The sequence below is a fragment of the Callospermophilus lateralis genome, chromosome 10, assembly GCF_048772815.1.
Source record: "Callospermophilus lateralis isolate mCalLat2 chromosome 10, mCalLat2.hap1, whole genome shotgun sequence".
Taxonomy (NCBI): Eukaryota; Metazoa; Chordata; class Mammalia; order Rodentia; family Sciuridae; genus Callospermophilus; species Callospermophilus lateralis.
The window spans coordinates 105575598-105597734 of NC_135314.1; the positions used below are offsets into that span (position 1 = coordinate 105575598).

Sequence of the window (22137 nt, forward strand, 5' to 3'; positions counted from 1 at the left end):
GCTCTGCCTGCCTTCAGAGAGCACTGGTCCATCCAGAAAGGGCAGGTGGTGGTGGGAAGTTAAGCCAGTCAGTACTACCCGGGAGACGAGTGCATCAGCCACGTGCTTCCACAGCACAGAGTCAGGAGAGAAGGAGCCTCGCTGGGGGGCGCTCTTCCTCCTGGTCCCCTGCTCTAGACTGTCCAAGAGCCCACACTGACCTAACATTCCCGAAAGCCTTGTTAAGGAGAAGGGCAAATAACAAAGAAGAAGTGGTTTCAAATGTCCATCTAATTTGAAGGGATTTTTAGAAAAGAAGAATGCCCATTGTTCCCAGGAGCAGGGCAGTGTCAAAAGTTTCTTTGGAGGATGCAGCGAAGACTTGGGGTGGACTCCTAGTGACACGGAGGGGAAGGCAGCTTTCGGAACAGGGCGAGCCTCTCGCAACCATGACAGGCAGAGACCGGGCATCTCCTTGCACAAGGTCGTCCCTGGGCCCTGGGCAAAGCCAGGCAAACCCGGCACTGCCACCGCAGCTCAGCCTGAGTGACCAGAACCACAGTGCTCTCTTGACACTGCAGCTTCACGGCGGCCATGGGTGTGGAAGGGGACTCCTTGCCCTGGCTCATGGCTGACATTACCCCTCCATTCCTTCTGAGCCTCTTTTCAAAGGTCTGTGCGCTGTGATGGGTAGGACACTCTTGTTGCTGGCTTTTCCATGCCTGGACATCCCTGAACATCCCTCTCAGACTCCTGAACAACAGCTCCTTCCTAAAGACTGAAGTGGAAGTAAGATGTGGGCTTTTCCCACTACCAATTGCAGGACAGTGTCCTTTGGGTGAGTTGGGCACACCACAGAGGCCAAGGTATGGTGGATTCTGAAATTGACACAGGACAGGAACATCTGTCTGTTTTAGGACAGTTTTCCATTTTCCTGTCTTTGTGCTACGTATATGACTGTGCCATAGCTGTACTGACCAAAATCAGGCCATACCAGGAGCACCCCCTCTAAAGACAGGCAGCAATTTTATGTGTTTTCCTCATTTGATAGAACTCATAACAGGAGGCCAGAATTTGTCCCAAGTCTAGATTTTCATGGTTTTCACTGTCCCCCGAAGGCCTGAGCCATCTCACGCCATCCTTGGAGAATACTCACTAAACTACGATGTTTTGCCATCAACCCATGGAAGACTCCCCCTGCAGGTCTGGCAGAGACTCTGCCACCAACCAGGAAGCTTTGAGAAAGTGCAGACAGAAGGCACACACTCAGCCCCTGCCCCATGCTGCCTCCCCCCAGCCGCCCACCCTGTCCACTCTCAAAGGTGACCACCTTTGACCAAACCCACTGGTGACCAGGACTTCTGAACCATGTCCCTCTGGCTCTGCCCAGGCCGTTCTGCTAGAGGTTCACCCTCCCTATGTGGCGGCACCCATTCCCACCGCTCCACATGACATCTACCTCCCGACAACGCCTGATTTTTGTCTTTCATCTGGACCTCTTCTCCGGGCTCTGGACTCAGAGCTGACCGTCTCCTCGACACCTGCCCTTGGCCATCTCACAGCATCTCAGGCTCTGCACGTCCCAGGGAGAACATCTGATTTCTAACGAAGCTCATGTCTCTGCACCGTGCTTGTGCTGAGCCTGTTCCTCCCTTGTCCCATCCATTCTGGTCAGTGCCACCACTATCTACTGAGCCAGCTACCTGAAAACTCTTTTAGGTCCACTTTCAGGATGTTTTTAGAATCCCTTCATCTTTCTCCATTTCTGACGCAATAGCATTGTCTTCTACCAGACGTTGTTTGAAGAGACAAGTCACCTATCACCTATCTTTGTCATGCCTCAGGATGTCAGGGCCCCTGTCCAGCAGGGAAGTGAACATCTGAAGGCATGTGACTTTGGCACAAAGAAAGGGGGAGCTTAGGGAACATGGAGCGGGGGTAGGAGTGGGAGGAGGAAGAGAGAAGGCAGCAGCTTTCTTCTGCTGGCTGAGCAAGGCCACCCGGGCCACCCTGATGAGACAAAGAGGGAGTGCTACAGTCTAGAAGTGAGGCGTCCCCAAAGCTCCTGGGTGGACATGCAGGAAGCTCAGAGTGGAATGACTGGCTCTGAAGCCTTAACCTCATGTGGCCGGAGGAGGTGGGTCCTGGGGGTGACTCGGTGGCATCTATTTTGTTCTTGGTGAGCAGAGCTCTCTCTCTCTCTGCTTCCTGACCTGCTTTTCTCCACCACACCCTTTGGCCATGATGTTGGCCTTTCCCTGGGGCCCAGAGCCATGTGGTCGGCTGACCATGGACTGAGATTTCTGAAACCACAAAGCCCAAATAAACTTTTCCTCCTCCAAAATTGTTCTTGTCTTTTGGTCACAACAACAAAAAACACTGATGGAAGCAGGGAGGAAGCCCCATTGAACACAGCCGTACTCACACCTCAGATAAGGCCCCTAATGTCCCGGCCTGCAGGGTGTGACCGTCCACTCACATCTGGAGGTCAGGTGAGTGCTGTGAAGCTCCGCCCTTCTGCAGTGGAGTGTAAAGTTTGGGACGTGTGACATCATGACTTCAGATGAACACTTCCTAGCGCCAGGCTTCTGGGGGCCGTATGTGGACTTAAGGGGAAGGAGGTGCTCTGTGCTCCAGGGGTCACAAGCCGTTGGTCCACTTGACCCTCAGGCACATTTGGTGGCCATGCACAGTCTTTCCAAACGTACTGGAAACTTCGGTATTTAGAAATAAGGTGGGAAGGCTGGAAGAGCCCTGCAGCCTGAAACCCCAGGCTTCACCCTCGGCAGGTAGCAGAGCTGAGCTGGCTCCTCCCTCCGGGCCCTCCTGTCTCCTACCCTGACTCCCACCCCTACTGAGCACCTGCTTTGCCTTTCCAGCTCCAGATGATGAGACAGGGTGAGCACAGGGCTGGTGGTTCCCGCCTGCGCCCCTGCACCCAGTTCTCTTGGCATCAGACTTTGCCAAAAGCAAAGACCTAAAATTTGCATCTCCAAGGCATCTTGCTGCTCAGTGCTGCTAGTCAGTTCTGATCGACCACCAGAACTGTCCAGTAGCCTGTCTCCCAGGGGCGGTCGGGCGGTTCACCCAGATGCTAGAGCGCTGCGTGGCTGTGCCGTAGACAAGCTGTGGCCTCTCTGCTTCAGCCAGCTTGGCTCTGCTCTTCTCTGGACACCAGGTCCACCCTCCCCAGACCAGTCCCACCTATCAACTGCTTCCAGTTAGACTCTGAGTGATGTGAGCACCAGGGGGAGGGGAGATAGAGAGGGAAGGAGAGCCCCCTCCATCTGCTCACAGTTCTGCATGGTGCCCAAGTAGCCCAACGCTCCCACCTGGATTTGCCTACTGGTCACACCCAGGGTCTGCGCCTCTTCTGCCCTGGCTGCAAACCTTGGATGTCCTTGGAGACACTGCATACCGTTCCTGGTCCCACTGCCTCTGGGACCTGTTCTGCTAATCTCATCCCGTTTGAATTCTATTCTCTAACCTGTACCGTCTAGTGGCTCAGGGACTGTCTCCTTCTGGACTTAGCTTTTCAAGTCAACAAGCATAGAATTGTTCTCTGTGAGAGCTTCATGCTGGGGGCGTCTACCAGAGACAGAAAGATGAGCAGGTCTTAGACTCTGCCCTCATAGGGAAATCGCCATCTGTACACTTCACACTGCTCTGTGCTTGTGACAGACATGAGAAACCTGAGCAGACTCCCCCTGGAGAGACCCTGCTTTGAATGGGTGAATATGAATGGGTGAGGCTAAGAGGGGACACTGTGCGCTAAGGTGAACCGGCCCTGGGGACTGCAGAGCTTGGCCTCCTAGATGGGACCCATGCAGGTCTGTGGCTGGGGTTGCACCCTGGGCAAAGGGAGTAGCATCAGGACGAGCAGGGGCTTTGTGCCCACCGACTGGTGACTGGCAGTCAAGGGCAACCTCAGGGAGGAAGGACCCGTCCACCAGGGATTGTTGGCTGGTGTGAGTGGTCATTGCTGTATGACATCAGCAATGAAATTAGTTCCTTCTGGAGAATATGGTCAAGTGCTGAACCGTTTTGCAAGTTTAGATTGGGGTAAAATCAGAGCTCTCCTGTGGAAGAACAGCCACATATGAACTAGCTATCTTATTTCCGTTTTCTCATCTCCTTCTCCTCCTCACTAATATGCCGTAAGCATGCTGTGGCGTGGCCTGCACCTTCTATTCACCAGCTCTGGAGATGTAGTAGCACATGTTTATCAGGGAGCGAATTTCCGGGTCTGGAGTTCCTCCCTGCCCAGGTGCCCCTGACATCAGGCTGTGGCAACGCATATGCGGGGAGACACCAGCCCCTTACCCTTTCGGATGGCATTTATTCATTCTTCTGATTTTGAATAAATAAAAGCACATCATGGAATAGTTAGAAATAGTGACAACTGTGAGCAAAAATAAAAACCACACCAATCAATTAGACTGTCCCCTCCCACCCGGGCATACACAAGGAGGCCCCATGAACATAGCGAGAGATGGGCAATACACACGGACGTATATGAAGTTCAGTGTGCATTTTTTTATATGTTCATCTCTCAATTATATATACACAGTCAAACTGGGCTTACAATGCTTATATGTTTATAAAATCTTTCTTTTTTTTTAACTTAACATTTAAAATGACTTTATTTTATTTATTTATTTTCATGTAGAGCTGAGGATGGAACCGGTGCCTGGTATGTGTGAGGCAACGCTCCACCATTGAGCCCCAGCCCAGCCCTTACTTAACATTTTAATACTAACATTTATTCTCTTGATCATATCTTCAAACTTATGGTGTCGGCATCACAGTCATTCATACAGACTTCTGCAATGTCTCCACTGAACTCCACAGTGTTGGACAATGTTTTAGTTGACCTTTTGTGAACAGAACACCCAAGAAGAACAGCGCTGGGGCTCAGGTTTCCGGGTCTCCATCCACTGCTCTGGGCCTGCGTGAGGCAGAGTGTCTGGTGGCAGGGCCCAGGGAGGACAGCTGCCAGCTCCTGGAGGGTCAGGAAGTAGAGGTGGGGGAAGGGGCCCTCCCTCCTCCAGCCCTGCCTACAGTTACTGCCCAATCTGCCCTTCAAATCAGGATGGACCAATTAGGTCACAGTCCTATCCTCTAATTATTTTGCTTCGGAATAGTCAGGCATTAACAGGAGACTGGGGGACTCCTCATAGCCGACCATAACACATGCTTCTACCACATTTGCTATCATGGATCACAAGACAGTGAACATCGTGTGTGTATGATTTTATACTGAGGGGACCATCTTTTCACACATTGAAAAGCATATTTGTATTTGGAGGTAGGATTTTTTTTTAACTTACCTGAAATGAAACTCAGAAGATACAACCCAAGGGGTCCATGCAGGGTCTCAAAGGGTTTGCCAAAAGCGTTGTACATGAAGAGGGCAGTCCCCGCCATGGTCACAACTGTCAGGATCGTGGAGAAGAGAATGACGTTGACGTGGATGCTCACTGGGATGGCTTTGAGCAAGTCTGGGAAAACTGAAGGCAAGCCAAGAATTAGAATTCCATGATCGGTATCTGCAAGTGTAAGCTTAGAAGTTAAACTCCTTGCCAGGCGCGGTGGCACACGCCTGTCATCCTGGTACCTTGGGAGGCTGAGGCGGAGGATCGAGAGCTCGAAGCCAGCCTCAGCAAAAGCAAGGTGCTAAGCAGCTCAGTGAGACCCTGTCTCTAAATAAAATACAGAATAGGACTGGGGATGTTACTCAATGGTTAGTGCCCTGGGATTCAATCCCTGGTACCCGCCCCCCAAAAATTAATTAAATTAAATCCCTCTTCTTTTTAATAAATTTTTTGAGCATTTCTAATATCACTAAAATCTTGTTAATGAGTATGTTCTTACTAGTTTATGAGGAGTTTACAAGAAGATTTAAAGACAGCAGCATTATATTGAATTCACTTGTAAAAAATGTCAAAGGGGAGATTTGAGGGAGTCTTTTTTCTGTGCTTGGCCATATGTAATTGCTTAAAGAAATAAGTGCTGGCTTTATAAATCAAAACCATATTGTTTGATGACCAAACTTTTAATGACACTCCTCAGTAATAATTTTTTAAAGTCTCCCTTAACTTGTAATGACATTTTAAGTTTGGGGATATTTGGGGGAATTCAAATTATCAGGAGGTTTTTATATTTTCTTTGTTATGAAAAAAATTAAAAAATTGGTTCCTAGCCTACACCAAGATTAAAGAATGGGGTATTTTCAGTCAACTTCAATATTTTGATGTAGCACAAAGCTGTGGGAAAATAATTTCTGGTGCTACAAGAAATATTTTCCATTTAGAAACCACGCCAAATCTATTTCTAGACTTTGTGTTCAGGGCAAGTTTTTCTTGTCTGTAGAGGAAATGAAATATCTTATAAATGTACAGCTTCCTTTATCGGGTGAGGGATCAGTATGCTTGCTATCAGCAAAACTGGCAGATGATCTGGGGAAGGTCGGTTTATTTTGGTTTTACAACCATTCATTAAATGGTTAATTTATTGAGCACCTACTAAATGCCAGGCACTATTCTAGGTCTTGGAAGTGGAGGCTTAGAACAAGATAAACAAGGTCCTTGTTGTCTCACAGAGCTTATTATCTAGTGAGAGTTAGCAAGCAAACAAATGTGCAAGTGATATCATAGAGCATGAAAATGCATACACAGCAAATTCACTTCCAGGAGTCTATCCTACAAACATTTTTGCATGTGAATCCAATGAAGTATTACAAAGGTAATCATTGCAGCATTTTTTGTAATAACAAAAGTTTGGAAATACTTTACGTGACCAGCAATGGAATCTTAGTCCCTCACCATGAGTGAAGCACATCCGTAAGAACAGATTGGAATTATCATCAAAATGTGGGTTAGACGGAAAAACAGACCAAACAAATAAAAGAAAATGTACATCACTCCGCCATTTGGAGAAAAGCCCCGGGGGAATGTACATAGTGACAAATAAGTATTCAAGCCCTTATCTGATTTAATTCTCCCAACGACCCCATGAGACAGGTACTGTCGTCAACCCAAGGCACAGGAACTATGTTCTGTGCCCAAGACTTACACTCAGTAAGAGTCAGAGCAGGGTTTGAACTTACCTCCTCTCTCCTGCCCCCAAGCTACACTAGCCTCAGGGGCTGTTGTGTGTACTGAGCCTGAGGGTTTCCAGAAGTCACTCCCCACACTGGTAACCTGGCTTCTGGGCAGAGAGACAAGGGGCATTTCACTATGTACCTGACTTGTGCTCACTATGTACCTAACTTGTGCTGTTTGGGGGAGGAAAGGTTTGACATTGCTGCGAACATTGTCTATTCATACTTTTTTAATAATTAAAATTTTTAAAATCTGTGACTGTCATAGATTAAAAGAAACTTAAGAGGCACGTTGACCAAATACCAAGCGTGCAGATGGTAGCTGTGGTTTGTGACTTGAACCAGACACATATAAAGAGACAATTTTGATACAACTATGGACAATTGAACAGGGACTGGATATTAGATGATATTTCATAGTTAACGTTGATTTTATTGATGCTATTAATGGTTTGTAGTTGTGGTTTTTCTAAAGTTCTTATGTTAGAAATGAGTTAGATGATGGATGGATGGACGGATGGTTGGATGGATGGATGGATGGATGGATGGAGATAAAATCAAGCGCGTCCTCGGCTCTGCCTGGAGGCTGGGGCAGTGCAACGTGGAGGCTGAAGTTCAGGTGCTGAGCTGCTGGTGGCTGTGGCCGCCATGGTGCACGCTGCCTCTTTCCAGGGCATCACAGTCTTTTCTAACTGTGACTTTTTCTCTTTCCTCCCTTCCTTCCTTCCTGTTCTGGGACTGACCTCAGGACCCTGTGTGGCCCTGTGCCAGGCAAGCCACGGAGTCACACTGCCCTGGGCATCGCAGGCGTGAATTTCCGGGTGCAGCTGGTCTTGTGCCCAGAACCCTGTGCTCTGGCCCTGCCCACTATTGACTCAGTGCAACCAACCCAGCTGTGACCCTCACAGCTGGTCCTCACAGTTGGCCAGCTAGAGACTTCGTTTTTACCAGCAGTTGTTCAAAACCGCTCACCTCCATCTCCCCACCTGTGGAAAATGTGGTAACCTCCCTGTGACAGTGTTTCAGTCAGCTGCTTCGCTGCAGTGAAGAAATGACCCTCCAGAACAATTTTAGGGAAGAAAAGTCTATTTGATGGCCATGGTTTCAGAGTCTTAGTCCATGGACAGCAGGCTCCATTCCTGGGGCTCAAGGTGAAGCAGACGTCATGGTGCTGGTGCGAGAGTGTGGCAGAGGGAGGCAGCAAGAGAGGAGTGAGGGTAGAGAGAGCGGGGGAGAGAAGGAAAGAGGGGAAGAGAGGGGGAGAGGGGACAGAGGGGGGAGGGGAGATAAATGGGGAGGGAGGGAGAGAGAGGGAGAGGGAGATGGAAAGAAGGAGAGATAGGGAGGGAGAGAAAGGGAGGAGGAGAGAGAGGGGAAAGGGAGAGGGGGGGAGGGAGGGAGAGAGGGGGAGGAGGAGAGAGAGGGAGGGGGGAGGGAGAGAGGGAGGGGAATGAAGGAAAGGGGGAAGGAGAGGGAGGAAAAGAGGAGGAGAAAGAGAGGGAGAGGGGGAGAGAAGGAAAGAGAGGGAGAGAGGGGGAGGGGCAGAGAGGGAGGGAGAGAAAGTGGAGGAGGGAGAGAGTGAGAGAAAAAGGAGAGACATGGAGAGGGGGAGAGAGGGGGGAGACAGAGTGGGGGAGGGAGAGACAGGAGAGGGAGAGAGGGGGAGAGAAGGAAAGAGGAGGAGAGAGGGGAGGGGAGAGACAGGGAGAGGGAGGGAGAGAGAGGGGAAGGGAGATTGGGGTAGGGGGGAGAGAGGGAGGGAGAGAGAGGGAGGGAGAGAGGGAGGGGGAGAGAAGGAAAGGGGGAGGGAAAGGGAGGAAAAGAGAGGGAGGGAGAAAGACTGAGGGAGAGAAGGAAAGAGGAGCAGAGAGGGGAGAGGGGGAGGGAGAGGGGGAGGGGAGGGAGAGGGAGAGGGAGATGAAGAGAAGGAGAGAAGGAGGGAGAAAAGGGGAGGGGTGAGGGGGAGAGAGAGGGGGAAGGGAGAGAGGGGGAAGGAAAGAGGGAGGGAGGGGGGAGAGAAGGAAAAAGGGGGAGAGAGAGAGGGAAGGGAGGGGGAGGGAGAGAGAAAGGGTCTCCACTGCCTGATACACAGCTGCACCCCAAAGCCTGCCCCCATCCACACCTGCCACCTCAGTTACCTCAGTCACCGTCAGGGATTAGTTAGCTGATCAGCTTAAGGCTCCCCAAACTCAAGTCATTTCCCCCAGAACCCCCTCCCATTGTTGACACATGAGCCCATCTGAGTCCTAGCAGAAAGGGTGGCGAGGAGAGGCCTCTCTGGGAATGAGGGGTTATGAATGGAAACACGTGGGTACAGGTGGCTCTGTCAGTGTCCTGGGCAGGGGAGCCAGGGCAGACACCAGTCCAGAGCCTTTAACCCCTGTGAGGGCTTTGGGATTCCCACTAGGGTCAGGAGATCACCCAGCGGGACACCAAGCCCCACTGTCTCCCTCACCTTGGGTCAGGTTCCTCCTCCTCCTCCTCCTCCTCTTCTTATAACCAGAAGTCCCTGCCCAGGATGATGAACCAAGACTCTGGGACACTAGGGTGGCCCGGTTGAAGCCCAGAGCAGACAGTTCAGAGCCACATGGGAGGAGGCCCTGGGAGGGGACAGCCCTGCTTGGCCTTCTGGCCCTTCAGGGTTCATATTACAACACAGAAGGACATGGACTCCTGGGTCTGTGGCAGAGTGTCCCTAACCCACAGGTCACTTTGGACCTCCAGATATGACTTGTGAAAGGGAGCTATTTGCTGGAACAGGCAGCTGATGGCCCGTGTGGAGCATAGCTCTAGCCTGTGTGTTCTGTCACTCTCTTCTGTTCCCTTATCACTGATATCCTGCACTCTCCGTACCCCGGTCTCCTCTTCCTCCTACCACCCCAGTCACCCTCTCTTCATTCTCACAAAACATCTTCAAAGAGCCATATATGAATAACTACATGAAGAATGAAATGACCACCAATAACCACAGAGCACTTGTTCTACTCCAGGTCCTTTACACATATCGCATGAATGAACACATTCAACTCCTCCAGGATGAGTAAGGTATTATTTTTATCTTCAATCTATAGATTTTTTTTAAGTGAGGCACAGAGAACTTAAGTAACTTGCCTGAAGTCACACAGTGATATTGCTGCCTTTGCTTTTATTCCTCCCACCCACCTCAGTTTTAAGATTAAAGTTATCACAGTGCAAAAAAAAATTCTTCCTTTTTAGTTCTGTAGGTTTTAAACAATGCACAAAGTTGTGTAACCATCACCACAATCAAGATATAGAACAATCCCCACTCCAAAGACTTGCCCCAGCCCCGCTCCTGCACGTGTATCTGAAAGAATGTCCGTGTGCGTCCCAAAGCCACTGTGCCATTCACCTTCCCACCAGAGGCACAGGAGGGTCCCAGTTGTCCCACCTGGCTCTCAGCTCTCCGCACTTGGCAGGTTGCTACAAATGGTGGCCTTCTAGTGGCTGTGTAGTTTATCTCACTACAGCTTTAATTTGCATTTCCCAAATGACAAATGAAGCTGAGCCTCTTTGTGGGCTTATTTGAGTTACATATACATGTCTGGTGCTGGGTCTGGTCATATCTTTTGTGTGATTCTCATTGAATTGTTCATTATTACTGAGTTCTGAGAAGTCTTTATGCATGCCGGGTACAAGCCCTTGATCAGATAGGAAATTCACAAATATTTTCTCCAAGTCAGTCTTTTCATTTCCTTATCAGTGTCTTTTGAAGAACAGTTCTCATTTTTATGAAGTCCAATTTATCAATTTTTGCCTTTTGTGTATCATGCTTTAGATATCAAATCTAAGCTGTCTTTGACTAATGCAAGGTCACAGATATTTTCTGCTGTGTTTTTCTTCCTGAACTTTTTAGTTCTGGGTTTATGTGTAATCTGAGTTATTTTTTTGTGTGAAGACTATTCGGGGTCTAGTTTAATTTTTTTTTTTTTTTTGCATATGGATATCTAATTGTTCCAGAATTTTGAAAATGACCTAGCAATCCCATTCCTAGGTATTTACCTAAGAGAATTGAAAAAACATGTCCAAACAAAAATCTGCATGCAAATATTTACAACAGCTTTATTCATATTCATTGAAAATTAGAAACAGTTTAATAACCATCAACAGATGAATGGGTTAAAAAGGTGTGGTGGGTCCACAGGATCGACTGCCAGTCAGCAATAAAAAGTAGCACCTCTGCAACCCTGGAGATAGATCTGGAAAGCATTAAGCTGACTTCAAGAAATGGGATTCAAAAGACTGGGTATTCTGAGGTCCCATTCACATGACATTCTGCAAAAAGCAACATGATAAGGACAGGAAAGTGGTCGGTGGAGGCCTGGTCTGGGATTGGGGGAGGAGACTGACCACCAAGGGGCATCTGGGCACTTCTCAGGGTGTTGGAAATGGACTGTCTTGACTGTGACACTACTCAATGCATTAGTCAAAATTTTTAGACTTGAATGTTTTAAATGGTGGATTTTATCATATATAAGTCATCCCTTAGCAACCCTGACTAAAACCAGAGCGGGATGGGAGGAACAAGCTGGAGTGAGCAGGAGCGCCCAGGAAAGCTTCCGTGTGGCATGGAGCAGGAAAAAGGAAGGGAAAGGAGAGGCGCACTGTGGCTGGCCAGAGCCCAGTGCCCAGGTCCTGGTCCCCATGCTGACCCAAAGGGAAAGGTTCCATCTCCCTCTCTGTGAGGTGAGGGATGCCTCTGGGCACCTGGGAGAGAACCAGGCACCACTTGAAGTTCCACCGGGGAGTTTGCATTCCCATTTCTTTTCCAGCCGTGGTCTCCTGAAGCCTTGACTCCCTTATCTGGAAACTTGGTCTTGGGTGACCGTGCGAGAGTCCCTGGCTGTAGTGGTGCTCTGCAGAGGGCTGCTGTGGTGGTCCCTCTGCACAGCCAATTCCACCAACTCCATGAAGGTGCCACCGAGGGGTCCTCTGCTCTCTCTGCTGCATCACCCCCACACACACACTGGATCAGTCCCCTAGCACAAAAGCACACCGTCTTTTTTCATGAGAACAATTGTCCTCAAGTCTTCCTCCAGCTGCTGCCCCTTCCCTTCCCCTGTAGCAGGACCCTGAGGAGCTGCCTGTGCTGTCCCTGTCCCCTTCCTATTTGCCCTGGGATGCTGCCTCTCCCAAGGCACTGGAGAGCTCCAAGCTGCCACCCCCGGGGCTCTTCATGGTCACCTTAGCCACCTGCAACCTCCTCTCTCCTGTTTTCACTCCTGCCTCTCGGGCTGCCCCCATCTCCTGGTCTTCTGGAGGGCGTCCCCTGTCTCCTCCTTTCTCTCTTCACCTGCTCCCCAGCACTCTGGACAGGTTCTGGCCTCTGGTGGAGAGCTCCGTGGACAGCTCCAGCCTGCCTGAGTTCCACTCCCGCTTGCCCTCCAGCTACCTAGTGGGCACCCTCCCTGGGGTGTGGAACAGACATTCCGAGCCTCCAGGAGGCACCTCCTTTCTTTCCTCTCTCTTGCTTGCCCCTTTAGCCTTCTTCATCTCAGCAGCTGCGTGGTCTGTCCCTCCTGGCGTCCATCACCCTGGCCTCCTGCCCACCAGGAAGTCCTAGAGGCATCGCTCTCAGGACCGGCTACCCTCCCTGCACTGCTCCCCGTGCATGGCCCAAGCCCTGCAGGCTCACACTGGGTGTCTGCAGGGCCTCCTGGCTGGCCTCCTTGTCTCCACCCTAGTGTCCTACCATCTACTGTACACCTGGCAGCCAGGGGGACCTTTGAGAACCGAGCTGCCTTCTGTCCGTCCTCTGCTAAGACTCCTGGAGTGCCTTCACCTCACCCAGAATCAGCAAGGCCCACGAGGCCTTGTGGTCAGACTCCTTGCCAGACCGCGGACCCATCCTCGAGGCTGGCCTCTGCCTATTTGCTGTTTTCATAAACTCCAGGGGCCTGTACCTGGGGTCCACTGTGCTTGCTGCTCCCTGTGCCTCAGGGATGGCGTTCGATGGCTTGACAGGTCTGGGGGTTCTTGGTAGAAGCCGACAGGTCAGACTGAAGGGCCAGACTGGAGCTGCACTGGTGAGGAGGACAGTGTGAAAGAAGGGACAGGCGGGTGGTTAGAGGCCCAGGGCCAGGAACAGGCAGTGTCCGAGGCCTGTCTCTGGCTAAGGACCAGACTGTGCCCTTAGGTGGAGCAGCCACAGTTGAGCTGAGTATGAGTGCCTTCTGGGGACAGTGTGGCACGTGGGGTGGAAGGAGATTGGGAAGAAGCCAGGGCAATGGGGACACATGGAGTGGTGGCTAGGGGGCCAGGACCCTGTGTGGCATTCTTTTTCTTTTGGTTTCACAGCTGAAAGATGGGTTGGCAACTGGAGTGGAAAGTCAAATCCTTCCTTAAAAGGGAAAAGCCTAATCCAGCCCATTTCGAGGAAAGTGACCGCTGCTTAGACCGGGGTCACAGTTTGGGGTTTAGGAAAAGGGTTTATCTTAAACCTGAGCATGGCTGTCCCTTTTTGCTAGCAGGTTGGGGGGACGGGACAAAGACGGTCTTGCTCCTCACCCCGTTTCTGTTACTTTTTCTACTGGGGTACCATTTATTTATTTATTTATTTAATGAAGAACATTATAGCAATAAAATTAAAACTGAGACAAGTCGCTCCTCCTAAGCCCACTGACATGGAGACCAAGATTCCCTTTATTCCTGCTCCCTTCCCACCTCTGCCTGTCATGCAGCCTCTGTGCAGTCCTGAGGCTCTTTCCTGCCCGCGGAGGAGAGCGCTTTCTAGGTGCTCATGTCGTGTTCCTCCCTATCCTTTGCATAACTGTATGGGGCACTCCTCACACTGAGTCACCTGAGTCACCGCGTGGCCTAGTAGGTCGCCTTCCATCATCTCTGGACAGCGGCTCGGGCCTCAGTGAGCATCCCCGTGCACCCCTTTTTCTTTCTCACTCTGGGGAGGCTGGTAGGTGGGAATAAGCTTTGGGGGTGAATTCCCAGGGGAGGGATTGTGTGGGTGGGTTAGGTACAGGGACAAGGGGCCCACCCAGGAGTGACGTTTGGTGACACAGGTGTTACTTGTTCTTCCCTTGCTGGTTCAGAGCTCCATTCCCTCCCCTCAAGCCTGCAAGCAGAGAAGTCCACAGGGAACAGCTAGAGGAACCTAGGGCCCCTCTCCTCATGGCAGGACGGAGGCACAGGACAGGACGGAACAGGAAGCCTCCCTCAGGGACTCCTCAGCCCACCCACCGGAGCTAGGGAGCCTCCTCTGACCCCGACCCTGAGTCAGTCAAGCCCTCAGTGTGACTTGAGATGGAGCCGGCTCTCCTGTGGCCACCTGGTGGGGGCTGCACCTGGGCTCTGTTGCTGGCCTCTCGCCCACTGTCCTGCCCAGGTGCTGACCCCTCAGGCCTCTGATCCACGTCCCCTTTCTGTAAAGCCTTTTCCGGTCAGTGCCTTTTGTGTCCCCAACAGATTCCAGAATCCTCAACTCCTAAGCACCCCTCAGTCCCTTCACGTCTCCTCTCATCCTAGCACCTGGCTCACCAAGGGCTCCTACAGCTCTGTGAACTAAACTCTCACTGGACAGAGAATGTGGTGCGAACAGGAAGAGTCCCTCCGCTTCTCCAGTCCCTTGGCCATTCACCCGTCCCTTCGTCCCTTCTCCGTGGGCCATGCCCAACTTCCCCTTTCTTAGTGAAAGGGACGCTTTCTCTCCTGTCCAAGGCCTGACCTCTGTCTGCTGGGCCCCTGTACTCCATCCCACCTCTCTCCCCTCCAGCTCCACCTTCCATGCAGAAGCACGCTGGGAGCTTCCACTGCACATGTGCACACAGACACACAGACACACACACACACACACACACACACACGGACTTACACAGACACACACACACAGAGACACACACGGACATACACAGACACACACAGAGACAGACACACACTTACAGACACACACAGACATACACAGACACACAGACACAACACAGAGACACACACAGAAGACACACACACACAGACACACATACACAGACACACACACAGACACACATACACAAGGACACACACACAGAGACACAGATACAGACACACACACAGACACACAGACAGACACACATACACACAGACACACACACAGACACATGGACACACATGGACACACACACAGACACACACAGACACACACACAGATGTGCGCGCACGCGCACACACACACACACACGCACACACTCCAGCCTGGACTGGGGGGTCCATGAGGGTCTCCTGACCTCAGTCTTCCCCTTTACTCCCCCACCCTTACCTCTGGGTGCAAATAACTGGGGTCGCCCATGTCAAATCCGCGCTGCTTTCTAGAGATCATGAAGGACCATAGGAGGAAGGTGAGGTCTTGGTTTAGCTGAGTGTGGGGAGCCATTCTCGCACGTGATTGGGCACCTCCCTGATTGGGTGTGAGGCGTTCTGGCCAAATTGTGTCGGAGCTATCCCCACCCTCTCCAGGTGCAATAGCCTGTCCGTGTGGGGGTGTGACTGACCATTGACCCTGAGACCAATCACTGACCCTGACCTTGGAGTGCAGCCCCCCTCAACCTTCATTGGATGGAATTTTCCCCTGAATTTCTTGTTCCCCAATAAAAGGCCACTCCCTGGCGTGCTCTCTCTCTCTCTCTCTCTCTCTCTCTCTCTCTCTCTCTCTCTCCTGCTAGTCCTGAGTAAGCCTTGCTGCCCCACTGGGTGGTTCGAGGCGAGAGCTAGAGGGAGGGCCGTCTCGGACCTGGTCAAAAAAAAAGATAATTGAGTCTGTGTGTTTATTTTGATCTCACTAGTTAACTTCTATGCTACGAACCTCTTGTATGAAACCAGCGTGCTGGTCGCACGGTGGAGCTGAGGCTAGTCTGCTCCCTATTGCCGCCTTTGGTCCACGTTTCAGCTGATGTCTCTAAACTTACGGCTTCTTTATTTATTTACTTTTTCTACCCACTAGGTTCTTCCGTCCTATTTTATCGGGACGCCTTGTTAGCCTTTTATCTATTCTTGACTCCGGTCCGGCAGGCCTGTCTCTTACCCTATGAGTCTTAACCAGGGAGCTGGTGAATTCAATTCAAGCCAACACTTGACCCCATTTACTGGGATTAATGAGTGAGTGAAATATATCATATCTCCAAAGCCAACAGAGTGGTGTTGCTGGGAGGAATGAAACATGCAGCCAGGCACTGGCTGCCCGTGCCAGGGCAGAGCCTGGTGCCGCAGCTACCATGCCCTTGCGCACCTTGTCCCCCACCAGCAAATGTGGGTGGCAGAAGGTCTGAATGCCCAGAACAGAGGGTGGAACAGTGGTGAGCAGAGACCGGCTGAGTGCAGGGAGAATGGACAACAGGTACGTTAGACAGGAGGACCACGGCCTGGCGTCCAGCTGCCACGGGGGACCACAGTTAGCAACAGTAGATCCTCTATTCAGAATGCCCAGAGGAAAGGGTCTGAGTGTTTTGCCTCAAAGAAATAACAAATGTCTGAGGTGATCCATATGCTAACGACCTCATTTGATCATTATACACAATGTACTGAAATATCACATCGTGCCCTAAAAATATGTACGATTATTATGTGTTAATTCAAAATAAAACCAAGAAGGAGAAATGTCTCAAGATTTAGGAGAAATACAAATGAGATCATTTATTGGAAGCGCTTTTTTAAATGGAAGTAATTGCCTAAATATTTTTTAACCTGATGAGAACAGCGGGAGGGCTGTGCTCTGAGAAGTGAGGGAATGTGGGAATCAGTACCTCCAGAACATCTGCATTCTCAAGCCTCAGGATCCACCGGGGCGTGAGTGACAGCTATGGGCCCACAGGTGGTGAGGTAGTGTCTGTCATCCGGACCAAACAGCCCAGCAGGAGTCCTGGGTTGTGTGGAGCTCTGGCAAACTTTCTGTCTTGCAGCTCAGACTTACTATTTTTCCCAACCAGGTTGGTGACTATTGCTATAAATAATCCTGGAACGTTGGATTTACAGCTAATTGCTTCCTTGATACCTGCTGCACACTTTCCTCACTGTCTGATACAGGGTTCCCATTCTCATTTCTATTTTCCTTGTGCAATTTCTGGGACATTCTCTGTAACAGATTGTCTAAAATGATCTTTGGGGATAATGAAATCTCTAAAGGTGGCCACTGCCCTTCCATGAGACATGGGCAGAGGAGGTCAAAGGTCAGCTTTATTCCTGATAAAGTGAGTAGAGAACATGGCTTAGCTCTTCCACCAAGCTGGCCTCCTAACTGGGTGGTTTCGTGCATGCCGACAGGCAGGGCTGGGCAGCTGGCCTCCCTGTCAAGGACGAGCGGAGCTGTCAGGGTTGACCCCATGAGGCCGACCAGCTGGTGGGCAGGCTCCCTAACTGGTGGGGCAGGTGTGCAGAGAGAGAGGCTTCTGGGCGGAGGGCCGGACGCCCAGCTTTCTGCAGCAGATGCATCCCGGCCTCCTCGTTCCCTCCAAGGTCAGGTGAGTGTGGACCAAGAAAAGGCCCTCCCAGAATTTGGCAGCTACGGGAACAGAAGCCAGGATCCCAGCCTGGGCTTGAAGGGAGACCTCGACCGTGAAGCCGGGTACATCCTGCTGCTCACCCCTGCCCTCCTTCTGGGGGTTCCCTTATCCCTGAGGGTGTGGGCTGCTGTCCCCTAGATGGCACCAGTCTTGGCCACCCTCCCCTCAGTCACCTTGGCTATGCCTTAGAATCACCTGGGGGGTGTCGAGCTCTTTCCATGCTCAGACCCACCCCAGAGGCCCAGATTCAATCAGAGCCTTGGCATCCCAGTTGTGAGACTCCCCGGGTGACTCTAAATGCAGCCTGGGTCACGGCCCGCTGGTCTAATGGTCCCGGTCTCATCAACCCTTCCTGCCTGCATCTGGCCAGATGTGAAGGGCAGACAAGGCCATCTGGGAGGCCCTCAGAGCTAGGCAGCCCGGATCATGACGTCAGCAGTGGCTCAGAGCTTCTTCCCGGATTAAAGCCACAGGGTCACCACAGAGGCTCCCCTTTCCTTCTCAACTTGTCCTTCTTCACATAAAAGGGTGTATTTTAAAAAAAAATACCTGGCCCCGTGGTGCTCAGCTATTCATTTTCTTGAAAGACAGTAAGCAGGAAGATTTTTTTCTTTTTTACAGAAATGCTCCTGATCTGACTTTCCCCTCAGCGCACTGTAGCCAGTCATTACAGAAGTCCAGTGACAGATGTCCCCTGACGCCAGTTTGATGCATCCATCTCCCTAATGTCACCCTGGTCATGCACCCGCTCTCAAGCCAGGCTTCCAATGGCTATGTGGTCAGTGCACCCCAGCACTTAATGGGGAGGGAAACTGGGGTGTGATGGAGCCATTTACAGCCACAGAGTTCCCAGCACCTCACCTGACTTGCTCTGGGCAGAACTGGATCCCCCTCACTTGAGCCTATTTGAAGCCTCCATTGGTGAGCCTTCATCACCCATGCTGGCTCAGGATGGCAGCTGCTTTGGCATGTATGTGTCACTGATAACAGAACCCATTTAACTGCTCCTAGTCCAAAGGGGCTGGCTCATGTGGGGGTAATAACTCTGAGAGTGGCTTTGCCACAGTACTAACATGCTGAGAGGCAGCAAAATATGATCTCTGCATAAATTAGTCTGCCAGATACAAGATCTGCAGCTTGCCAGGTCTCTCAAACCTGTACTGAAAGGTCTCACACCAAACCAGGTCTGGGCATGCCGCTGTGTAGCTACATGGGAGGTGGGGCTGTCATTGGTCCATGTATATGCATTTTGTTTTAAAAAATATGCCTGAAACTTTATAAAACCCCTAATGTGTGGTTCAGACATAAAAATGAATTTTTATTTCACCTTAAAAGTGAAATTTTAGTTGATTCTATCAGTACAATCAATTATCTATCCCACTGGCTCTTAATAAGACCCAGTGTTGGAAGTAAATTGGGTTGCTCAGACCTGCTTTTCACTTGATCCCTGGCTCACTTTGGAACTGTTCACGACACCTCTGAGAAGCCTGCCATTGTGTCCATTGCGCTGGGGAAATCATTGCTGTAGTCACAGTTATGTACTTTGACAATGTGTCATGAAGACGTTGGGTGGTAGGAATCTTCAGTCAGTGAAACAAGGTGCCTTAAATCCAGACAGTCCACATCAGGGTGATATAATCACATTCCTTCAGTTGAGATGGAAGCCTGCCGCCTGCTCAACCAATTACTAAGGAAGGGGGGGGCTTGACTGTTCTACCTACTGAAGGTCAGGCATTGGGGTCCAGATGCCGGGTGGTGAAGTGTAAAATAAAGAGGCCATGAAGGTATTCAAGTCTTAGGTCCAAACACCATCCCATGGACACAAGAGCTCTTGGGAAACACTGACAGCAATTTTAAAAGAGAGGTGAGGACCTGGAACATTGTTCCATGGTGTGCACACCTGAGGCCATGGGTTCAATCCCTGGCACCTCAAAATCAAGTTAAGAAATATGGGGAAGCCAATGGCTAACTTACCCTGTCTTCCCTCTTTGTACACTCTTTGCACATTCTAAGGAGGCAAAATCTGGCACACAGGGTAAGCTATCATATGCATCTGAATTTGAATCCAGGTCCGCTACCTAGTGGCTGTGTGCCCTAGAAATGGCTGTGGCTTGTCTGTGTTTCCAGTTTCTATTTTTTGTGCAAGAGGAATTGTATCCTGACACCTCCATGAACAGATGGGAGATAATATACGCAAAATGCCTGGCCCCTGAGAGTCCCCCAAGAAAGAGACAGCTGAAATCGTATTATCTTTTCTCCTGAGATGTCTGAGAGTCACCCTCAGAGATTAGAAGAGCAAGCCGAGCAACAAATTGTGAGAACAACTCTGGGGTCACCCTCCCCTAGGTGGCGTTCAGGCAGGAGGCTCAGGTTCTAGATGTCCCACGTGGGCCATCCTCACGCTACGTGAAACAGGCCACCCAGGAGGACCAGTGCCCTGTGGGACCTCGGGAAGCTGCCTTCGCCAAGGTCCAGGGTGGGATGGGGTGGCTGGCCGGCAGAGTGGAGGGTGGAGAGGTCGTGGAGGGAGCTCAGCTGCAGCCAGGGAGGAGTGAGAAGTCCCCCGTGTGCTGCTGACAGCAGGTGACTAGAGATGACAGTGACATCCTGCATGTTCCTAAAAGCTGAAAGAAGAATCTTGGGTGTTTTCACCATAAGAAATGATCAATGTTTGGGGACATAGCTACGTGGATCCTGACCTAGGTCATACACAGTGTACGCATGTACCAAAACATCACAGGGTGCCCCGTACACATGCACAACTTTTAAGGTTTTGTGTATCAGTTAAAAATCAATTTAAATTTTAAGACACCTCTTAAAAAAAAAAAAAAGAAAGAAAGAAAAAGGCAGTAGGTTGTCACAGGCTCCGGGTGCGCTGTGCGTGCCAGCAGGTGGGGGGGGGTGGGCGTGGGATTGGGAAGGGCTGGGGTGGGGCGCACCCTCCAGAGCACACACCCAAAGAGCCATTCTCAATGCTGGTGCCCTGGGGAAGGATGCTGGGGCGTTGACAGGGAAAGGGAGACAAAGGTCCCTCCTCTGGGCTGGGCAGGGAGAACCAGCTTCTCCTTCCTGGAAAGCGTTTTCCCAGTTGGAGGATCAGTTCTGGGTAGTTCCTTTTGGGGGGTAAAGAACATACTGATCATTTCTAAATTTCTTGCCATTATCAGTTTAAGGACTCAGACTCAGGGAAGAAGGACTTTCAGTGAGGGTGATGGGGAGTCTCCAGGAAAAATCAGACAGAGGAAAATGTGGGAGACAGGAACTAGTGTCCCTGCTTCTCCTCCTCCTCCCCTCCTGCTTTCTCAGCAACGCCGCCTCAGTCTTGGGGTGTCTGTGGCTGCCCCTGCCCTCCGGAACCCACTGACCCGTCCACCCAGCATCCACGATCCACTAGCTCCTTCTCTGATCTGCGATGTCCCACCCAGAAAGTAAAAGACAGTGACAGGGGAGAAAAGCAGCCTGACTCTAATAAGGAAACTGGTCTGGGCGCCGATTACCAGTAGCCATTGCATGAGTTTGAGGAGCGCGTGAAGGCCCGTGAGCTCACCACCCTAATGATGGGGCTGAAATCCGTCCACGGAGGGAGACTTCAAGAGACACAGGAAGGGTCACACAGTTTTAAAGCCGGGAGGACCTTGTCTAGAACAGCCAGCCTCTCATTTTATAGATCATAGAGCATTTGAAATGGAAGAGATGTTAAGAAATCACCTAGTTTCACCTCCTTTTTATAGATGCAAGAAAAAAAAAAAATCAGTGAGCTGCTGGGATTGTCTAATGCCCAGAAATGGAGAGACTCATACACGACCAGTTTGTTTCACTCTGGTCACGTGGGCTAACTCCACATTTGTGAAGGGACTCTTTGTGTACCCACCATTTCAGGCCCTGGTTTGCAGAGTGCCAGGGTGAATAATACACACCCTGCCTTATTGGGGACTAGGGTCTCCTGCAGGGAAGACTTCATTCTCAAATACTTGCAGGTGTTGTGAAGTAATCGTGCAAATGTCAAGGTCTAGGAAGGCTAGAGGATTGTCGGGCTGAAGGCGTTCAAGGTCTTTGTTTTCACACATTACTGCTCAGTATTCCATTGGGTTGCTTTTGTTTCAATAAAAAGAAAACTCTACTTGTTGGACTGTTTTCCTAGATGAAGGAGATTGGACAACAGGGCCCCTGGGCTAACAGGCTGGCGGCCCACATGGGCCAGGCTGGCAAGTAAGCCTTCCTCCTCCGCCTCAGGCAGGGCAATAGGAGAGAGGCAGAGTGTCCAAATGGTGACCAGTGGGTCACCAGGGGCAGGTTGGGTCACAAGAGGCAAGCTTACAGGGGACCGCAGAGGTGGAGTACCAACTCTCAACCATGGTCACAGAGACCCTGAGTCCCCAGGATTCTGTTCCAAATACACTGGGGAAGCCACATGAGCAGTACCAAAGTGGTTTCCACATCCCCTCCAGAGTTTGGTCCTGTTCTTCCTCTGGTAACGAAACTCTGCTCTTCAAAACTGGGAAGATTTTCCAAATCTCTCTTAAGAGTCTCACAAAATTTTAATCATAAAGTCCAAAT

At 50.7% G+C, this 22137-nt stretch overlaps 1 protein-coding gene across 3 annotated transcripts in view; it reads right to left on the bottom strand.

Moving 5' to 3' along the window:
- Clrn1 (clarin 1) overlaps window positions 1-22137 on the bottom strand; it is a 30928-nt gene that overhangs the window by 4662 nt on the left and 4129 nt on the right. Inside the window, exons 2-3 of one of the 3 annotated variants that reach the window (XM_076868720.2) lie at window positions 5310-5489; window positions 4071-4083 (exon numbers count right to left, since the gene is read on the bottom strand). The exons of 1 other annotated variant lie outside the window; for it this stretch is intronic. In XM_076868720.2, the coding sequence (XP_076724835.2) occupies window positions 4071-4083; window positions 5310-5489 (193 nt within the window). The remainder of the gene's footprint in view (window positions 1-4070; window positions 4084-5309; window positions 5490-22137) is intronic. One more of the 3 variants, XM_076868721.2, reaches the window with a different exon arrangement.